The sequence below is a fragment of the Microtus oregoni genome, unplaced genomic scaffold, assembly GCF_018167655.1.
Source record: "Microtus oregoni isolate MIOR12 unplaced genomic scaffold, Mior012 000007F_ref0000211, whole genome shotgun sequence".
Lineage (NCBI taxonomy): Eukaryota > Metazoa > Chordata > Mammalia > Rodentia > Cricetidae > Microtus > Microtus oregoni.
In genome coordinates, this window is record NW_024543066.1 from 629,887 (window position 1) to 650,452 (window position 20,566).

General features: G+C 34.9%; 1 protein-coding gene across 1 annotated transcript in view; it reads right to left on the reverse strand.

Moving 5' to 3' along the window:
• Window positions 1-20,566, reverse strand: part of Pcdh15 (protocadherin related 15) — a 600,282-nt gene that overhangs the window by 313,727 nt on the left and 265,989 nt on the right. Inside the window, exon 5 of the mRNA XM_041655402.1 lies at window positions 15,639-15,794. Coding sequence (XP_041511336.1) covers window positions 15,639-15,794 — 156 coding nt within the window. The remainder of the gene's footprint in view (window positions 1-15,638; window positions 15,795-20,566) is intronic.

Consider the following 20,566-nt stretch of genomic DNA (forward strand, 5'->3'; position numbering starts at 1 on the left):
CCTCAGTCCTTCAAAAAGTCAACTAAGTATTAGATGAACAGGGATCAGATCGCTGCACACTTTGTTGCTGCACAATCAGTGCGGATGGACCAGCAACATAATGGAGAAACAGAAGCCTGCACATGAAAGGCATGTACAATATACAACTCAGTTTATACTATCAAAGCCGACGAGGATGAAGACATTAGATCATCATTTACAAGAGTCCCTTCCCTATAGAGGGGATGGCTTGGGAGGTCAGGCTCTGCCCCTTTATTGGTTTGAATTAAAGTAACACTCAGGACCTTGGAAATATCACTGAAATAAAAAATAAAATTCATTCATTTATGACATCTCTGTAATATTTCAGAAGTACGCTTTTGTATAAAGCCTTTGTCATTAAGTATCAATCAATATAAATACCAAAATGATGACGTGTGATGTGATATGGTACTTAGAATTTGCTTCAAAGTGACATTGCTAAATGAGGAACACAATAAAACCAATTTAGTGCTGTTGATTGCTGAGGCTGGATAACTGCTATTGATCATCATACACAAGAAGAAATAAATAAGGATTTGAACAGGTAACAAAAAAATCACAGTGAAGGTGAAGCTATTTTTGTTCAATATGTCTCTCCTTTCTGTTCATATCAATTCAACTTTTTCTTGGTTCTCTAATATCAAGATGAAAGATTAAAAGTCAAATGTATGTGAAGCATTCATCAGAATGTGTGTTTTTAGTCAATTCTGGAATTTTACACTCCCGGCAGAGCATTGATATTGGAATTTTCTTTCCTGGTGTCTCTCAAAATGTGTCCTTCTAGTTGGTCTCATTTTTACAAGCAAACTGTGGTGTGAAAACAGTGACTTTAAAGAACTTTTCAAAGCTGCTGCTTTGCTTCTGCGGATTACAACAGAGACCGCAAAAAGCAATTTTGATACAAATATACTATTTACCCACAAAGGTACAACACGCTGGAAGTGTCCACTTGCTATAAAACAAATGCAAAAAGCAAAAGGAAAAATCAATAACACCAACTTAATAAAAATGCCACTTCAAAACTCCAAAATACAAAAATAATTCTAAGGAATAGGAGCCCAGTGCAACATAAGCGGTAAATTGATGTCACAGTGGGGATTATGTGTAAGAACATTCTATTAAAACCATCTGGTTTAGGATTACTGAAGCTAGTAAAGAAACATCAAGCTGAGCAAGACAGTCCTTCCCAGTGGTTAAATACCAGGCCTTACTGCTAAGTATACTGCATTAACTAAGCAATTTTATTTGTTACATTTTCCTTACAAAACAATTTCAAAGACTATATAAGAAAAGCAATGTCATAAATAATATATAATCCCACAATTAACAGGTAACAATTGCATTGTGGTTTGAAGGTGAAAAGTGTCCCCTATCTTTATATGTTGTTATTGGCTAGAGGTGTTATATTTGGTTATGACTGTGGAATTTTTTGGAGGTGGACCCTTCTGGGAGAAGGTGGGTCCCTTGGTTCTGGCTTTGAGGTTTCTCCCTTCTTCCTGAGAGACGCAATGTGGCTAGATAGCCTCCTGCTTTTGCAGCCACGCCTCCCCCACTCGCTTCCACATGCTTCCCAAGACTGGGAAGATCTGGAGTCATGTAGCGTAACGACAAAACATGTTATCACATGTAAAGGTCACTCTGTTCTCACTAAGAGAACAACATTAAGAAGCCAACATCTTCTCGCAAAGCATGTTATTTCCAGATATCAATATAATTTATGTGGTTCATGGCATTAGACAGACGTTGCTTGACAATTAGCCTCAAGGAAATCTGCTCAGCAGAAGGCAATATGCTGCACACATTGTCATTACTCTCAAAAGTTAGGGATGATCCCTATCTAATCAACAAATCCTTAGTCTTGGGATTAATCTCTTGAAAGTTAGGGATGATCCCTAGCTAATCAACAAATCCTTAGTCTTGGGATTAATCTCTTGAAAGTTAGGGATGATCCCTAGCTAATCAACAAATCCTTAGTCTTGGGATTAATCTCTTGAAAGTTAGGAATGATCCCTAGCTAATCAACAAATCCTTAGTCTTGGGATTAATCTCTTGCGTCTGTATAGCATGGGTTTGACTCATTTGTTAGGATTTAGGGATGTATTTACACTGTCTTGGCCACAGAGTGGCAAGATATTTGGCTAAACGTCATTCTGCATATGTATGTGATAGGTTTCTGAGTGAGATTATCGGTAGAAATGTGGATAAATTAACACGTCTCAATTATCCTCCTCAGTGGGATGGGTCTCTTCCAAGTTACAGAAGCCATGAATAAGAGAAAGGCGTGAGAGGGGAAGAAGTACTTCTTTACTCTGTCATTGAGCTGGGGCAGGGCCTCTTTTGATTCAGACCTGGACTGGAGATAGGGTGATTTCCCGTGTGTATAACATATAGGCAGACTATGCTTTCTCTTTCTAGAAATACATATGGACATGTGATGGGCGTAAAGGGCTTCATATGTGCAGCTTGCTATTCCCCAATATAAGTAGCTGTATGTTTTTATGGAACATTTGACAGATGATCATAAATGACAGAAATTGCCATGTGCTCTATATCCAGCTATAGAATATATGTAGACAGCATTTATTGCTACATATTTACTATATCATAAAAGTGTACATTATATTTTATCTATTAGAGGGGATTATTGTCTGACCAATTTTTCTCAAGGTCATCAGAGTGAAAATTTTTTTTCTTTTTTTTTTTCAGAGTGAAAATTTTAAACAGTCTAAGTATGAAAGAAGAAACAAAGGTACTAAAATAATAAAAAACATAAATGGGGATATTGAGGATGCTGAATTAAAAAAAACACGAAGGATATGTCAGTAGTTAGATTTGAGTTAATAATAGTGGGTACATGTTTTAGTTATTAAGAATGAACCATACAGATTTAAGAAGCTACTAATACAGGAGCTTGTATGAAGATTTCACGTGCCTTAAAATAGCATTTATGCATAAATTGTTTTTATAAAATTATAACAAGAAAGCATTTCTATTATATTTTTCATCATAATAAAATCTAAGATATTACCATATTGTTAGAAAATTAACCTTCTAAATAATAGAACTTTGTGTTAATTTAATTTCATAAATATCATACATAGCAAATCACAACTATTTATCATTAACCAAACAAGCTGTTTTTGAAACTGAGAGAAGAGTAAAAGAAAGAAGAGAAATATTCCCAGACCTTTTGTTTGTGTGTGTGGTTTAACTTGCCTGAAATTCTGTACCTGATTTCTGCAGGTGAATAGAATCATTAAAATAGTTTATATTTATACAGTCTAAGTATAGCTGAAGTGGCTATGGATATGACCCAACACAAGATATAAATTTACTTAAAACACTGAGAAGACTTTTTGTAATTACTTTTTGGTTCAGTTGTGTGGTTTTCCAATGCTAACATGACACATGATAATGGTGTCACAATATCTATCACATGTAGTAAGTTTGCTTGCTCTCATCCTCGATTGGCAGAATACTGGACACACTTTGTGGTCCAAGACAGTTCCTACTCATCCAATGTGGCTCAGAGAAGACAAAATGTTAAAAATTTCAAGGAAGGCTTTAATTAAAAAGAAGCTCAAAATTTTACCACCACTTTAAAAGGAATATTATATGAATGCAATAACAGTTAGTGATTAAAAGAGTCACAAATTTGAAAAAGAACAAGGAGTATATGGAAGGCCTGGAAGGCAAGAAAAGGAAATGTTGTATTATAATATAAAAATTTCCAAAGAAGAAGACAAAGATAGGAAAGAAAAAGAAAGAATATTAGATATACATTGATGTAGGAGCTAGTACTGAAGGGTGTGATCAGCCAAGCTGACATGAATTAGTATAAATGCATGTAAGGCTAAACAAGACATCTGATTAAGCAATTGTAACTCTTAATTAATTCAAAGAGGGTAAGTCCTTTATCAAATGCCAACAACTACACAATGCTCATCTTGATGAAGGGGCCCTTTCATTACTGCATAGACATCCCCTTGACAGTATGACATTCTATAGAAAAGGCTATTAAAATTATAATACATACAATCACCACATAAGTACAAACTTGTCCTTATAACCAACTACATTTAATGCTGTGCCACCATCGTCATATGGTCTACTCTGTACTCCACAGTCAACCAATCACAAATAATTCATTTTAGTTGCACTATGATACACTGTAGGGAGACTCCAGGTTGTTAATCTGATAGAGTTTGAAAAGAATGGGAAATGTGTTCATGTTAAGAGAAACCAATGTAACTTAATCCACTGTGCCGGTATTCATTTTACATAGGTTTCAACCTATTCTACTATCATGCTATGCAAACCAGTTTTCTTTAGTTTTTAAAAACAGAATGACTAACAATATAACTACAAGTCTTGGGACCTAGGATTATCCTAACATGAATAAGGTAGTAATAGAGAAAATATTAATAATTTCTTGATAAAGTTGGACAGTGAAACATTGACACATAGGTAATTTTGGTATCTATTTCTGGAAGTGTGTTTGGGTGAAGATGGAGAACACTGGATGTGGGTGGTCACTGTAATCGCCCCCTACCCATCAGTGGATTCACAGTAAGGTCCTTGCCTCCATTAATTTGTCATAACTACCTTAAAATATTTTATTTACTCTTTTGATGAAAGGACCTAAGTCTCTTATACACTAACCTGCTTTCTATCTTTACAGACAGAAAGTGTTCATTCAGAAACTTGGCCCTACCTTGTGAGCATTCCAACTGCTCTTTTCTTACAGTAATTTAGTTACAATGTTATTCTCTTATCAAATTACCAAGTTAATAGGAATAATTACTGATACAAATATGTTAATTATCCACTCCGTAGACTTTCTGAAAACATGATTTGAAGACATGGAGAAGCAGCGTGTATTTAATTTTATTATTGATATTTTCCTAGATATGAAAGCCTTGTCATTTTTTACCTTGTGGGTGTCTACAATATTGTGGTGAAGTTCCATGTTTTCAGGTGAGACTGCTTGGATTCTGACTTCCATTTGTCACTTGCCATCAGAGATCATGTGAAACTTGATGACATATCTCTGTTCCTACAGCTCAGTTGTCATATGAAGCAATGAGAACACAATGTTTGAGCTTCTGAGAAGGTAGGAATTCACAGGTTTTAAGTATAATATTTTATAGAAAAAAATTTAAATCTGTTTATCCCCTGTGGATTTCAATATCAGTAATTAGTAGAATTATATTGCTATAATAAAGTGACATCATTCCACTCAATATCAGAAGTGGTGAAGCTACTAAAATGGTAAGTCTCCTATAGTAATTCTATCATAAAATGTTAGAAAGCAACATTAAAAACTGGTCTGCTGGACACTTAAGATGTTAAGTAAGAAGCCAGGCGGTGGTGGCGCACGCCTTTAATCCCAGCACTCGGGAGGCAGAGGCAGGCGGATCTCTGGGAGTTCGAGGCCAGCCTGGTCTACAAGAGCTAGTTCCAGGACAGGAACCAAAAGCTACGGAGAAACCCTGTCTCGAAAAATCAAAAAAAAAAAAAAAGATGTTAAGTAAGGCATACTTCGCAGTGTATTTGTGATGGCAACATTTGAAGTATATAATTTGTTCATTTGGAAAACCTAAGGGTTCTTTTTTTTTTTAAAGGTCCATCTATAAATATAATTTTAAGGTTGATACCTCCTATTGACTTCCTTAAATTGTAAGTGGCATTTTAGATTTAGAGTTATGAAGTATTCTTTAAAGTTTTATGTCATTAAGAACAGAAACCATGAGAAATTGATCAAATCAATTTTTTAAAATCGACTGTGAACCTCCTTGGATACTTTGTCTTGAGTTTCATGGGCATGTATGAAAAACTTGCCCAGAAAAACAGACATTGGCCAAAGGGGAGTCATCAGTGTTCCCACATCAATATGACCTCATGCTTTCTGGATGTGAGAAGTACAGTAAACGTTCTCCAGTGGTTAAAAGCCCTAAAATGAATAAATGCAGTTACTACATCACAGTCTTCCTATTCATGTCCCAATATGAAAAAATGTGTTTTGCTAGTACGGCTGCTCATAATTATGTAACACGTTTGATTCTTTAAAACTTTGCCATACTTCTTTTCAAATACTACGAAGGAGGGCCCTTCTAGTTATGAGCTTATTGGTTAGAAATCATACAAGACATATGCTAAACTCTGTTCTTCCTTATTTCGGATTTCGACTCACTGTGCTTATTCCTTTAACTTGATGATGTATTCTTGAGTATAACTTCAAGATTTACACGAAGAATTTGAAGCACATAGAATAAAACAGAACTATATTTTAAAATAAAAAAATTCGATAAATTATAAAAACCTCTATCTTCATTGAATACCCAGACTGGGTGCACTTGTAGCTCCTTTGTAAAAATCTATATTGAACTTCCTATATAAACTTTTGGTGGCTATATTATTGATTTATTTTAGGTAGGTAAAAACAAAGTGAACTAATGGTTCCTAGAGAACCTATCTACCTGATTAGTTTTATAGACACTAGGAGATTTCCAAAGCATTTGGTCCAATGCACTCAAGGCTAACAATGTAGAACCATTACAGTAATTCCCTAACTTTGCCCAAAATTGTGATTGTAACTACCTTTAAAGTTCCAAGTACAATATAATTAAGAATGAGTTCAATTAAAATTCCATTTTAGCAAGTACTGTGATAAGTAGCTCATAGTTTAAAACAAAGTCATTTCATTCTCATGAACTCACAAGTTGGTTTAGGGAAAGAAGTCAAAAAACTTGTCCAGACTTGAACTCCATGCCTCTCAGCGAATTTCACACACTTAGAAGCTCATTCCAAAGCCATATTTCATTCATGGATATATCAATTTTTAAAGTTTATTATCCATTTGCTGTTTGAGTACAAAAATAATTTTTAAAACATTGTATTTTTCCAGTAAACTTGGTAAATTCACTTTAAAGTAGTAATTCATCTGTAGATAGGTTCGTTTTCTGAACAGTCTACAACATTTATGTGATTGGTGACTTTTACCTTATTTTCTAAATATATGAGGAATTTGTCATCTGTTTTCATTGATTTTAAGCTCAAATGTAAGGTGTTTATAACATATTTCATTTGATTTCAGTCATTTTTGATGTGTTTATAGATCTATAGATACCAACATTTGGTAAATTCTTATCATATTTTATTTCTTTAAAAACTATGAGTCCTGTGCTCACTAAATAAAGTATTTCATGTGAATGTACCAAAATAATTTTGCTAAGTTCTTTGCTTAAATCTTCTACTTAATTATGCTTCTTTCCCTCATCTTTTTCATCCATCACAGAGAGAATTTACACACTAGTTTCTATAACTTCTCTAACAAAACATACAAATTTAGAGTCTTACATAGAATTATGGTTTTTTAAATACAGTTATGATAGCTAGGACAGCAGTTATGAAAGGCTGAAAACTAAGCAATGTGTGACCCCAGGTTTTCCTTCAAAGACTCTGGGAACGAATACACACCCAATCTCATCTCATATGACCACAATTGGTTGGTTAAATTTGTCATTTAGAGTGGAGGAATGAAATTCCTTGGTACTCCCTAGCAATCAGAGTGTATCTCCACTGGGGCTTTTATATGCCAACTTAACAGCTAGCAAGGGTGACTGGGGACTTTTTATGTCATCTTTTCTTAATCTCTTCTGCCTCTACCTATTTCTGATTCTAGACAAGCAAACACTTCTTATTCTACCTAAATATAAGTGTACATACATCTCTGGAGTCTAGAGTAGCAAACATCTATATAGCATATATAATATTTAATGCTCAGACCATGGTAATGATACCCACTGCCTATTTCACAATTTGCCACATTGTGGTAGGAAATTTTGAGGTCTTCTTTTTTCTATTTTTGAAATAATGAATTATTATTAATGTCACTCTACAGCATATTCCTCCTGTCTACTTGTTACACTGGCTCCTCCCTTTATTATCTAATAGCAATGATTCTATTCTCCAGTTTCATGGATGCCAAGTTTTCGTCTTCCATTCATGAAGAAGGGTTTGTTGCATATCTCTTTCCATGCCTGACTTATTTCAATCAATTACCTCCTGAATTGTTTGTTTTTTTGTAAATTACAGGGTTTCATCATTTATGATTGAATATTTAATTTTGTGTGGAAACTACCTATTGTTTTTCCACTTTTGCATGGATAATACAGCAATTGATTTCACACTTTGGCTATAGTAAATTTGTCAGAGTAAACCCCAGAGGCTAGGTATCTGTATGATTCACTGATTTCAATGCTGTTTGTTAAAAACTGTCTTGAACAGCTGAATCCTTCCATTATTCTATTTTTACTTGTTTGGGGGATTTTTTTTTTAAATTTATTTTTCCATTCGAAAATTTACACTTCCTCCCCTCCTCCCATTCCCCTCCCACTCACCCACTCCCCCTCCCTCCTTAAGAGAGGGCAGGGAACCCTGCCCTGTAGGAAGTCCAAGGCCCTCCCTGCTACATCCAGGCCTAGGAAGCTTTGCATTCAAATAGACTAGGGTCCCAAAAAGCCAGTCCATGCAGTAGAAACAAGTCCCAGTGCCTTTATCTGGCGTCTCAGCCCCCATTTCTTACCGATTTCCATGATGGATTTGCTAATTTTCATTACCATCAATGGTGTTCATATTTTCCCTGCCCCACCTCCTGATCACTGTGTAATTTCTCATCCTTTTTAGAACAGCCATTATAATTAGTATATAATATTTATGGTAATGATTTTATATGTTGTTGAAATTTAATGGTACTAAAAATTTTCATTTTCTTTTTGGTCACTTTTGCACTTTTCTTGGGAAACATCTCTTGATGCTTTCTCCAGGTTTCAGTTTTTTATTGTTATTAGTATTATTAGGCATTAAATTATCTAAGTTCTTAGACTATACAACTTAATTCTTTATTAGTTATTTTTTGCTCTTTTTACATTTAAAATCATTTTTATGCTCTATATTCTGATCACAGTTTCTCCTCCCCCAACTGTCTCCACTCCTTCACCCATGAACTGCATACCCTCCAGATCCACTGTGTCAGGCAGTTTTCAAGTATTTTCTGTATCCTCTCTGCTGCCTGTTCTTCACTGTGTGGATGCTCTTTCTTTGAAGTAACCCCATGTGTCTACACTTGCTCTTTTCTGCACAGCACAGCCTTTCCTGACATTTTGAAGCTCTTTTCTCTTTTCTTCTCGTCCTTCTGTGTCTTTAGGGTGACTCTGCCTGAAAGGCACTACCAGCTTCATGCTCACAGGCTGTTCCCATGGATAATTGTTGCTTAGTCAGTAGAGATGGGGAAACTTTCAGGATCTGTCAATGTAAAGATGCAGGGACTCCTGCTCTTCCATGTGGGATGGTTTAATTCAAAGTTCTGTTTCTGTTCCATACAAGGAAAGCAAAGGAGAAGGAACCCTCCTTCAAAGGTCTATATATTTTCTTTATCTTCTATTTTCTAAGGTTTTATTTCATTATGGAAAGCACATGATAAGATCTTATGCCTTAAAATATTGAAGGTTTTGTGGTCCAATGACTGAAAAATCTTTTAAGGGTACATGGTTAGGCTGGGCACCAGAGTAACCTAGGAGATTCCCTCTGGTTGACTTTAATAGAGTAAATCACACCTGCAAAATTCCTTGTGCCAGGTCAGGGTCTTTTGGAGGATCCTTTTATTCCAGTTATCTCAGAGTTTTAATTTTTTTCTGATTATAGATTTATCTATTTCTGATTTCATTCTGCCAGCTTCTACAATATCATGAAGTTATATGTATAGGTATAAATGCAAATTTATTTTGTAATTTGGAGGTCAATCGAATATTTGCCATTGTGAATAGTTTTGCATATTCATCTGTAATTCTTTTCTCAATTTCATCTGATTTTAGAACATTTATAATAGATTTTTGTGTGTGACTATAAAAGGCAAAATTTCCTGAGTAAACTGGGATCATGGAGATTATGGGAGAGGGAGAAGGGGAGGGGAGAGGAAGAGAGTGGAGCAGAGAAAAATGTATAGTTCAATAAAGTCAATAAAAATATTAAAAAATAAAATGCTATTTTATTTTATGTACCATTTATGGGTGTTTGCGGCATCTATATCTGTGCACCATGTGTTTTCTGTACCTATGGAGGCCAGAGCAGGGCATCGTATCTTCTAGAACTGGAGTTATAGACAGCTGTGAGCTGCCACGTAGATGCTGAGAATCTACTCTGCATTCTCTAGAAGAGTAGCCAGTGCTCTTAATCAGCCTGTCATGGCTGTTTATATGGCATGTCTTCTTCCATCTCTTTTTATTTATTTGTTTCAATAATCCTGATTTTTATTTTATCTCCTTTCAAACATATATATCTGGTTTTATATTTAAACATATGCTGAAAATATGTCTGTTGAGCTGTTCATATTGTCTACTTACATTAAAGTAGTTATTGATAGATGTTGGTACAAATTTACTAACTTAAGTGTGTGTGTGTTTTGATATGCTAGTCTGTTTTACTTTTTTCTTGCCTAAGAGTGATTATTTGTTCATGTGATATAAATAATAAATAATATGAAGAATATATATATACATAATTTATTTTCTAGGCAATGAAGGCTTTAAAAATACTTGTCAGTGGCTGTCAGTCTTTCACAGGCTTGTAAGTAAAGTGTTTAACTATTTCATATATATTCAAATGGAAATTACATATATACATATTCATGAACATGATTTATTCAGTCAATATTTAGAACTGCTCACATGTCTATAGTCTTACTTTTCTTATTTTTACTTACTAGCATATCTCATTAGAAACAGGGGATTCTTTTATTTTGTATGGATGGATATAAAGGTGATTAGTTACCATCCTTAAAACACACACTGCACAGGATGGCGAATATGCCAAGGCAATAGCATAGAAACTTCCTGAAGTGGGCATTAAACTACTTAGGTGGGGGAAAGTGCAATCCCCTTGCCCTTTTACACGCTGTGTTTCAATTGTGCAGGAAATTATCTATATATTTGTAAGCAGGAAAATAATTAACTTTCGTTTCTATGACTCCACTCTCTGTAAGCCTCACACCTTAGCTCTTCATGCCAGGTTTTTGATCACAATGTTGGGAGTTTACTGTTAGCACGGCAACTCATTGTGGGCAGTGGCTACTAGGATGTAGGGTAAGAAGTTATTTTTATGGGCACATATTTTATAGCATCCTTGTCACTGAATTTGTTTTCAGCGTTTCCCTGTAGAACAAGTTGTTGCTTCGGGTGTCACTTATGCTAGACAGAAGGATCTGCTTTTAGCTTGAGCATAGAACTTAAGATCTCTAAACTTCTGACTTATAATAGAGACAGTTGTGAGTCCAGACTCTCCTGCTTTTTGCAGGGGCAAGAGAGACTTTCTGCTCACTGAGTGTGAAATGTGTATTGTCATTATTTACTAATCACAGATTTTATTCCCTAGCTGCAATAGATTGTGTAAAAGTGTAAAGATTGTTCTTTCTGAGACTGTCCAATTTATTTCATATACTTAGGCACATTAAGTGACTAATTTGATTTGTCATCATTATGTCTCTGACTTCCACATATGCGTTCTTTATTTTCTCATCTCAGTAAACTTGTATTGATTTAAGAATAATTTTGGTGATTTTTATTTTTGTTTTGAAATAAAAATTTAATGACAGATTTTTTTTTCCTGTCCTCTTTCCAACTCCTTCCAACCCTTCCAATGACCCCCCCCCCCCATCTTGATCCACCACACCACTGACTCTCAAATTCAAGGCCTCTGGCCTCTTCTTTACTTGTTGTCATATCCTAATGATATTCTCAGCCCACATAATGTAATTTGCATGCATATGACTTCAGAGCTGACCACTGGTATTGAATAACCAGTTAGGGTCTTATCCATGGGAAAGAGTATTATCTCCCCTTCACAGTATTTTTTAGTTGCCTGTAGTTCTTTGTCTAGGGTTGGAGACCAGTGAGATTTCCCCTGTCTGTGTTAGCATGTCAATTGATACTATCTTTGGTCCAGTATTTATAGCCTCCGTAAGGTTTCTAACAGATGCAATAATCTCATAGCAGACATCCTGTTCCCCTGACTCTTATGATCTTGTTTGCAACAATGCATCTTAGTACAGTGTAATATTTACATTTTTAAAAATAAATTGCTAATATGTTGCATGAAGTTTTATGTATTTACTTGTATTTTTCTGTCTGTTATTTCAAAAGGAATTTTGGGGGTGAGATATATGTAAATATGTTTTAAGAGGTAGAAGGTACATAAAGAAATTTAGGGTATAGATATATGTACTATATGTACTTTTAAAGACATTATTGTTGATTAAGTTTATATTCTGAATTAGCTTAAGAATGAAGTACAATTTTATGCTTCAATTTAGTTTTCAAATCAGCCAATATAACTACTTAATGATATAATTGTCTATGGTTTGTTGAGTTGCCAATTACCTAAAGGGATGAAAAATCCTTGTGCTGTCTTATGTTTTGCTTTCAAGTAGGAGGTTATACCATTTGTCATAATCATTAGTTAGAATTTAAATAAAATATTAGTGATTTTGGTAAATTTTTGACAAACTACTAGAAAAAAACATGCTTCCAAAGATTATTAGCACCTAGAATTCAAAAATATTTGTAAATGTACTGATTGTGATCAAAATTACATCTAACAGTACACTAAGTATAAGCCTTAATATTTATTTCTGGTTCAGATATACAAAAATATGCTTACCCTAGTCTACCTCATGGCCTATTAGTCAGTAGTGAAGCAAAGACCAAAGAAGATTTTGGGTTTGGAAGTAAACTCTAATGTTTCTGAGTCATTTTCTGTCACTGTAGATACTGCTCAGGACTCAATATTTTGATCTTAGGAGGGAAAAGGACTATCTGAGCTTGGAAAGTCTCATTTATAGATCTGTGATTGTGATTTTATTCGTGTCTTGCACTTTTTTGCAGTGTCAAATAAGATCACATCAACAATTTCTTAAACCCTGAATGACTTTTAAATCCAGATTTTTAGTATGTCAACCTTGTACTAAATGAGAAAATAGTCAGAGAAATATCTTACATGTTTATAATCTTGGGCAGAGCAAAATAAATTCAATAAATAATTTTAAGTTTAGAGGTAACATGGTAGATGGCATTTTGCGTTCATATGTATATACACAAATATACACATATACCTTACACACATATATATACCTACATATATACATGTATAATATATGTATAAACACAAACATATGCACATATTCACATATACACTTATACTTATAAATCCAAATTTTGCCTCCTTAGAATAGTGACTTTCATCACAGAACTACTCAGATAAATAAAAGATGAAATAGCAGAATTTTTCACTTGATATTTTAGACAAGTATAAACAAAGCCTTGATTTAAAAAAAACATAAATATGAATCACAGTTAGCATTTGAAAAATCAGGGGGAGTGAGTGTGATCATCAAGTGCACAGTCTACACAACCAAATACAGATTCAACTGATCCGGCTGCCAGTCACACACAAAACACTGAACAACTTTGCAGAAGAAACGGGGTTGTTCAAAACAATGTGCAAAAATGTCCCATGTCCCTGCTTTATGTCACTCAGTTATCCAGGTGCTGTGTGAGTTTAGGGTCCAAATAAATCAATGATCGGTAAGTATGAATCCTCTAGGAGAACATGGTTTTAGGAAACTAGATCCTGAACTAATTCTGATGATAAAGGAGAAAGAACTCATTGGACAGAACATAAGCCCGGCAGTGGAGATGCCTGTGAGACACGAGGAATCAATTTGAACAAGGTGAGGAGGCACCATTAGCCAAAACATGGGATGAGAAGAGCACGGACAAATGATGAGACTATGCAGGCCTTGAAGATTCACTAAAGGAGCCGGCTTTGCCCTGATGGCAATGTGAAATGACGCAGTCTCTGAGCAGCAGAGTGACGTGAAGGGAACCATATCTGAGAAGTATTATTCTGCAGCAAGACCGTGAAAGGATCGTGGGAGAGACAGGAAGTAATCAGGAGATACATAATGCTCTAAACATTGAATTAAGAGCGTTTTAAATTTCAATAAGAAAACACGAACATTAGAGGAAGCAGGAAGAAAACGAATGTGAACTAAAAACAGATTTTTGCATAAGCTGAGCTTTGCCTAAGATAATTCGCCTATCAGTTTCTATCAGCCAAGTCAGCAACCAAAGACAGCAAACTCTAACTCAAATGTTGTACTTCAGATATTGAAAAAGAGAACATTTAAAATGAGCTTTGAGGCAGAGGCATGGGAACTAGTGAGAATCTGTGGCTACCACAGGACCTGATGCAAGGGTTTCAAAGACAGGGTGAGGCCCTGACCAACACACTGAACTTTTAATCTTCAAGTACTTTAGAGAAATATTATTTCACCATCTGCCACTTAATTTTACCCCATGTTTACAAATAGGAGTTTTTGCCAAAGCAAAACATGTTTTGATTGATTTTAGAGATTGCTGGGCTGAAAGTATGAATTTTGTGTTTATATACAAAATATACTAATGATTTCCTAAACAGCATATGAATTTTACAGAGGAAAACCTTTTGAAGAAAAGAATAGTTTTATATGTCGAGTGTAGTTTTTTTAATAGCAAAACTTAATTTAATTCTTATGTGTCTATATTGTATGTTGGAAGTGATATAAATATTTTTCAAGTGTTTTCTGGCTTAATGTCTGAAACAAAATTAATAGAGAAACCATTACTTAGAAGATCAGAGGGATATTTGGTTAAAGGTAAAAATAAGACAATAAAATTAATTTTTAATAAAATCATTAATATCACTTTTAAGATATTTTCAAAACACCATCATTGTTTATATATAAGAATTTGTAATAAAAATAAGACAAAATAAGGCCAGGAAGTGGTGGCATATGCCTTTAATCCCAGCATTTGGGAGGCAGAGGCAGGAGGATCTCTGTGGGTTCAAGGCCAGCCTGGTCTACAAGAGCTAGTTCCAGGGCAGGCTCCAAAGCTACAGAGAAAACCTGTCTTGCAAAAATAAATAATTAAAGAAAATTAAAAGAATATGATTGTGGTTTCAGTTTGAAGTTTATGAGTGTCATAGAAATGTACTTTAAAATCTAAGAAGCCTCTACTGGGCTCACTCTTGTAATTTGAGTCTTGAGAAGGTTAGGCAGAAGGATTGCCATGAGTTTGAAGCCAGAGTGAGATAGATGTCTTGTCTATGGGGTGAGAATATTTTAAAACAACAAAATTAAAATGTTATTAATAATAATAATAAACATTAGTCAATAACTCTACATAGTTTCACAAAAATAATTTCTTCTGATGCCTACTGAGATCATTTCATAAATCTGAAGACATTTTGCCCAATGCTTTTCAATAAACATAAATGTCAGTAGCATGCCTTGAATTTTCTCAAGATCTCCTTTCAATATATTTTATAATGAAAAAAATAGTCATTTTCTATGGCAACATGAATTTCTAGAATGCTATTATAAGCTACTAGAATGCATTTTTATAAGTTTTAGTTCTTACAGTACACTCTTATTACTTCTAGTTCACGTTGGTCATTATTATAATGGAATCACAGAGTTTTATATCATAAGCTAACACATACATCAACACAAGGGCACAGACCTCATTCACTGTGGCATAGTAGCTTTCGTGCTTGAATGTGGGTGAGTTGTCATTCCTGTCCCGCACCACAATGCGTACTTCGTGATAGATAACTGTGCCAACCTTCTTGTTGACACACTGGACTTGCACCACGATGGAGTGTATGTTCATTGGTGGCTGCAGGAAGAAATTACATTTTTTTAAACACAGTTTTGGTCAGGGGCTGAGCACTGAAAACACACGACCAATTCAATTACTTTTTCTCTTTGCACTATGACAGACTTGGAAAAAAAAAACAGTGTTGTCTTGGTTTAAAAGAGAAGATAATTGAGATTATTCCATTGTTAATTTCATATCTAAGCATATAAGGTTTCAAGTACTACTATCATCATAGAATTTTGCTGATGAAAATAACCAAAGATCAATACTGAGATTTGCTGGGCAAAATTTATTTTCTTTATAAAGTCTGAAAAAGTAATCACATTAACTTTTTTATTTTTCTAACAAAATATCAACAAACTTCTGAGGTATGAGAGATGTTATAACAGTTTGTTCATTTATTCATTATGGGGACAATATTGATAAAATTAATATGAGAAAGAAGAACAACTCACAAACCAACCAAATTGAAACTGCACGTGTAAACCCAAATATGTTGTCTGTCCTTCATCTCTTCTATATGCACCACTTCCTATCGTAGCAGGCTCATCGACTTTGCCCTCTGTTTTGTCAGAATAATCCTTAGGGAGCTCTCTCATCTTAAATACTGTCTCCACCATTCCTCATCTTTCCAACTTCTACTATTAATTTTTTGTTTACTGTACTTCTCATTCCCAACTTTGTGTATTATGTGTTTTATATGATTGTTTCAATCTGTGACCCTTGATGAGACTGTAAGCCCCCTCCAATCATGAGGTACTATTCCAGAACACTAGTTATACCCTCCACCTAACAGCTGACCTGTGACTGGGACAGATGAATAAAGCCTGTCAGAGCTAAACCACCTCCTTTCTCACGCTGTCTCCAGAGATACTGTCTGAATGACCAAGGGAACGTTTACTACATCTCCAGAGCTTACCTGCTTAACTCTGACCGTGGGATTCCAATAATGTTAAGGGGATGTTACTACTGATGTCATAAACGTTCACCCATAACTGGGAACTTATTATGAACAGTTATCAGATATAAACTATCTTCCAGTCACTAAACATTGAATTCCTAAAACCTTAAGCTTTTATTCTATATTTATGGTACATTCAACGTTATCTTTTGTCATGTTTTAGAAGTCCATAATGAACAATTTATTATTCATCCATTTGCCATGTGCCATAGATCCCTGTAACACCTTTTTCTGTCCGTCTGTAGGGCTGGTTTCACTGGCCATCCTCTTCCTCACTCTTGACCATGTGCCCCATGTCTGACAACTTCCTAAGTAGATCACTATTGTACACAAATCAGAAAACTACATTTACTTTATAATATGAGCACATCTGTGCTGATCAAAAGTAATATGCTGAATCCATCCACAAAAATAAAGTAAATGAAATCTATACAATATAAAGTAATAATTTTGGATTATATGACAAGCTACTTAAACTAATTGGTTGACAAGTTAATGATGCCTGGGACTGAGGAAAGCGCCATGTAAATAACTACATGCCACACATGGAGACGAGAAGAATGCTGTAGCAAATATGTTTAAACTGCAGTAAAATATTATTTGATTAGAGGTCTTTAATGAAAACAAAGACAAGGAGAACAGAACTGGTAAATGGCAGCCTCCTTAAAATTAGCTGCGAAACCATTCTGTATTGTGATGTCACTCTGGCATCAACGTGAACAGTGAAGTCGCGTTTATAGAATGTCCGAGTGACACAAAAATCACAGGAGCAGATAATAAGCACCATGACTAAGAATAAAATCGTCTCAATTATTTACCATAGATGATGTTGCAGTTTTGCAGTAACACATGTAAGCCCCCAAATTTGTATAAGCAAAAATCACCTTAATACTGTAAGTGACTACAGACATTAATATGAGCACATACCGATGAAAGAATGATAGCTAAGAGCTACAATTACATGCCAAAAGCAGATGTTGGAACACTAATGTAAACCCTATAATAATTATTAATAGCAGAATCATAAGAACTTGAGATAGTAGATTCTATTTTATAGGTGAGCAGGGAATAGAGCAAGTACATTTTGAGAAAATTTGGCAACTTTCAGAAGTAAGAAAAGACAAAAAGGTTGCCAGTCTAAAGAGTTTTATAAAAGAGGGCTTCTTAATAAAACAACATCAAATGCAACAGAGAAGCCTACCATCAAACTCACGCTGAACACCTTCAAACTTCAGCAAAAGACCAGTTTTAAAGGACTGGGTTGTAGAGGAAGAATCCCAGAAAGACCTTAAAGAACCCCTGTGTCTTTACTTCCAGTCTTAAACAGATGCTTTAATGGGCTAGTAGAGAAGAATGTTCCTTTTAATTGTAAAAATAAAAATACTAGAGTAAGTATGCCCACTGTTATTCATGGCAAACTGTTGGAAGACAATCAGGTGAGTTCTATTTGTCTGGCATTCTTCTTCTAAATATTTCAAGAGAGACATATGAAACCACCTATCTTCACTTGCAGTTTTACATGGGACAGTAGCTCTGGGACAGAAAGGTCACAGATTTTCAAAGGGATTTAAATGCAGTATATGAGAAGCACCTCCCTCAGTCCAGCTGATTACCCGTAAATTAGATATAAACAAGTCACCTGGAATTGCTGTCATTCTCAACTTCAACTCCCCATGCAATGCTTAGTGGCATGGATGAACTTAGTAGGCAATAAATTCCAACCACTGTGGATTACGCTGAAGTGAAGAGTTCCCTACGGCTAATATTTAAGGCACAGTGTAATTTTGTATTGAAATAAATTCTATTCTCCTGTACAGAAAACTCATAAATACATCACGTATAGTCGCACTGAGTTGATTAATCAGAGTTTAGGGACACTGTACTGCTTTCGGCAGTGTTGGAGAGTTAGGGACCCTGTAATGCTTACAGAAGGGTTAGGGGAATTTTGGCTCAGCCTTCACAGCTACTGGCAAAAGTCAGCCATAGGAATTCTTTGATAATCTTTCTTCCATACTGGATTCTCTTTACTTGCTCTATTAGTGAAACAAATAATGCTGTATATAAGCTGTGATGGATGTATATTTAAAATGATCACATTCATATACACCTGAATTTACAAATGAAACCATTATGGAGTATTTCAAAACCATATCTGCATGTCTGTGCTTTCGCGCACCTGTGTAGCAGGAATGAAATGAATCGCCCAATTTATGAAGTTTATCTATGGAAAGTAGTATTGGGAGGATGACGTAAAGAAGAACCATTGCAAAGTGTGTAGGATTTTGTAATTTAAGAAGATGGGAAATGAGTCACTAAATATAACATGCACAAAAGAAGTCACTGATGCCAGCACTGTGGATTGTAACCCTTCTCTGTGGTAGAAAAGAAAGTTACTATTTTTAGAAACTATTACTTGAAGATTAATGGCTTGAAGTTTCATTGCTTAAATGAAAATATTTTTTTTGCAAACCTGTAAGACATGATCTTATTTTTCATAGAGTACTAAGAAGTGTGTCAAATTCTTACAGGAATGAATGGTTTTGTCATGTCCCCTTACCTCTGCCTGCAGATTTACTTACTTCATCAGCAGAATGAAGAATTATTGGTGTTTTACATAAAAAGGGAAATAATAAAATGTGTTTTAGAAATCTATATTTCACATTTCTGAGGCCTGAGGCCTGGTCTTAAGGCCACACACATTGTAGGCAAGCAGTCTACCACTGGGCTATATAGTTCAGCCCTAAAAATTATTTGCAAATAAAGAAATAGAGGAAATGACTGCCTAATGTTGTCTACTTCAAAAATTGAATTTAATAAATAATGATATATTATAGGAGTTATTTAAGAAATAAAATGCCAATTTGAAAAACCATAAAAATTTATAGATATTTCATAGTTTTAATAGTATTATATATGCCAAATTCTAGATTGATTAAAATTAATATGATTTAATCTTTGGATACTAAGGAATAGTCGTAAAATTTATATCAAATAGGTGTAAATAAGTCATAATGAAGATAAAACAGACTGGTAAAGATTATGAAGTATAGAATATGTAACTACATACCACTATCAGATTTCTATTCACATAGCATTTCTGGATCTGTGCCTTGTTACTTGGTGAGAACTCATCCCTTGTATCACAAACATGGTAGTAAAATAAAAAAAGAAGAGATGATTTTGGGATGGAGACAAGAAGAACTTAGAGTTGAGAGGAAAGAGTAAAAATGGCTAGCTGATCTCTATGGAAAGTCTGCCAGTTTTCTGAAGAGGATCAAATGCGAAGGAGTGGATTGAGGGAGAGGAACTTAGGGGGAGGACTAAGAGGAGAGGCGATAGAGAAAATGTTGGTTGAGATATAAAAACAAAAATAGGTAAATGAACAAAAGTTGAAAAAATAGAGTGTCTATGTTCAAGATAAAGTGTTGACAAAGATGAATTTCTCAAAGAATTTAAAAGATTTTCAATCAACTTTAGCATCTATTTAAGTTGATGGTTGAGAGAACAGTGGGGTTGTCCTGGGTTCCAAATGAGAGGAAAGAATACTGACAAACAACTGATTCTGATAGATGTAGTTGCAAACCTAATCAGCGAGTTGGCCATTCATCACAGCTGGCCCAGAATGGATAAAACCCTGGTGCAACTCTGAAGTTCAGAAAACAGGAGGCATTAGGTTCTCAGGTCATCACGGAAGTTAGGAACAGAGAACGTCCTGGGCTCTCTTTGGTCATCACTGTCTCTGACCAATGGCTTGCAATCTTTGCAACGAGTTTTGAGATACATATTGTATGACTGGAACAGATCCAGGTGTCTTTTAGTAATCTGTTGA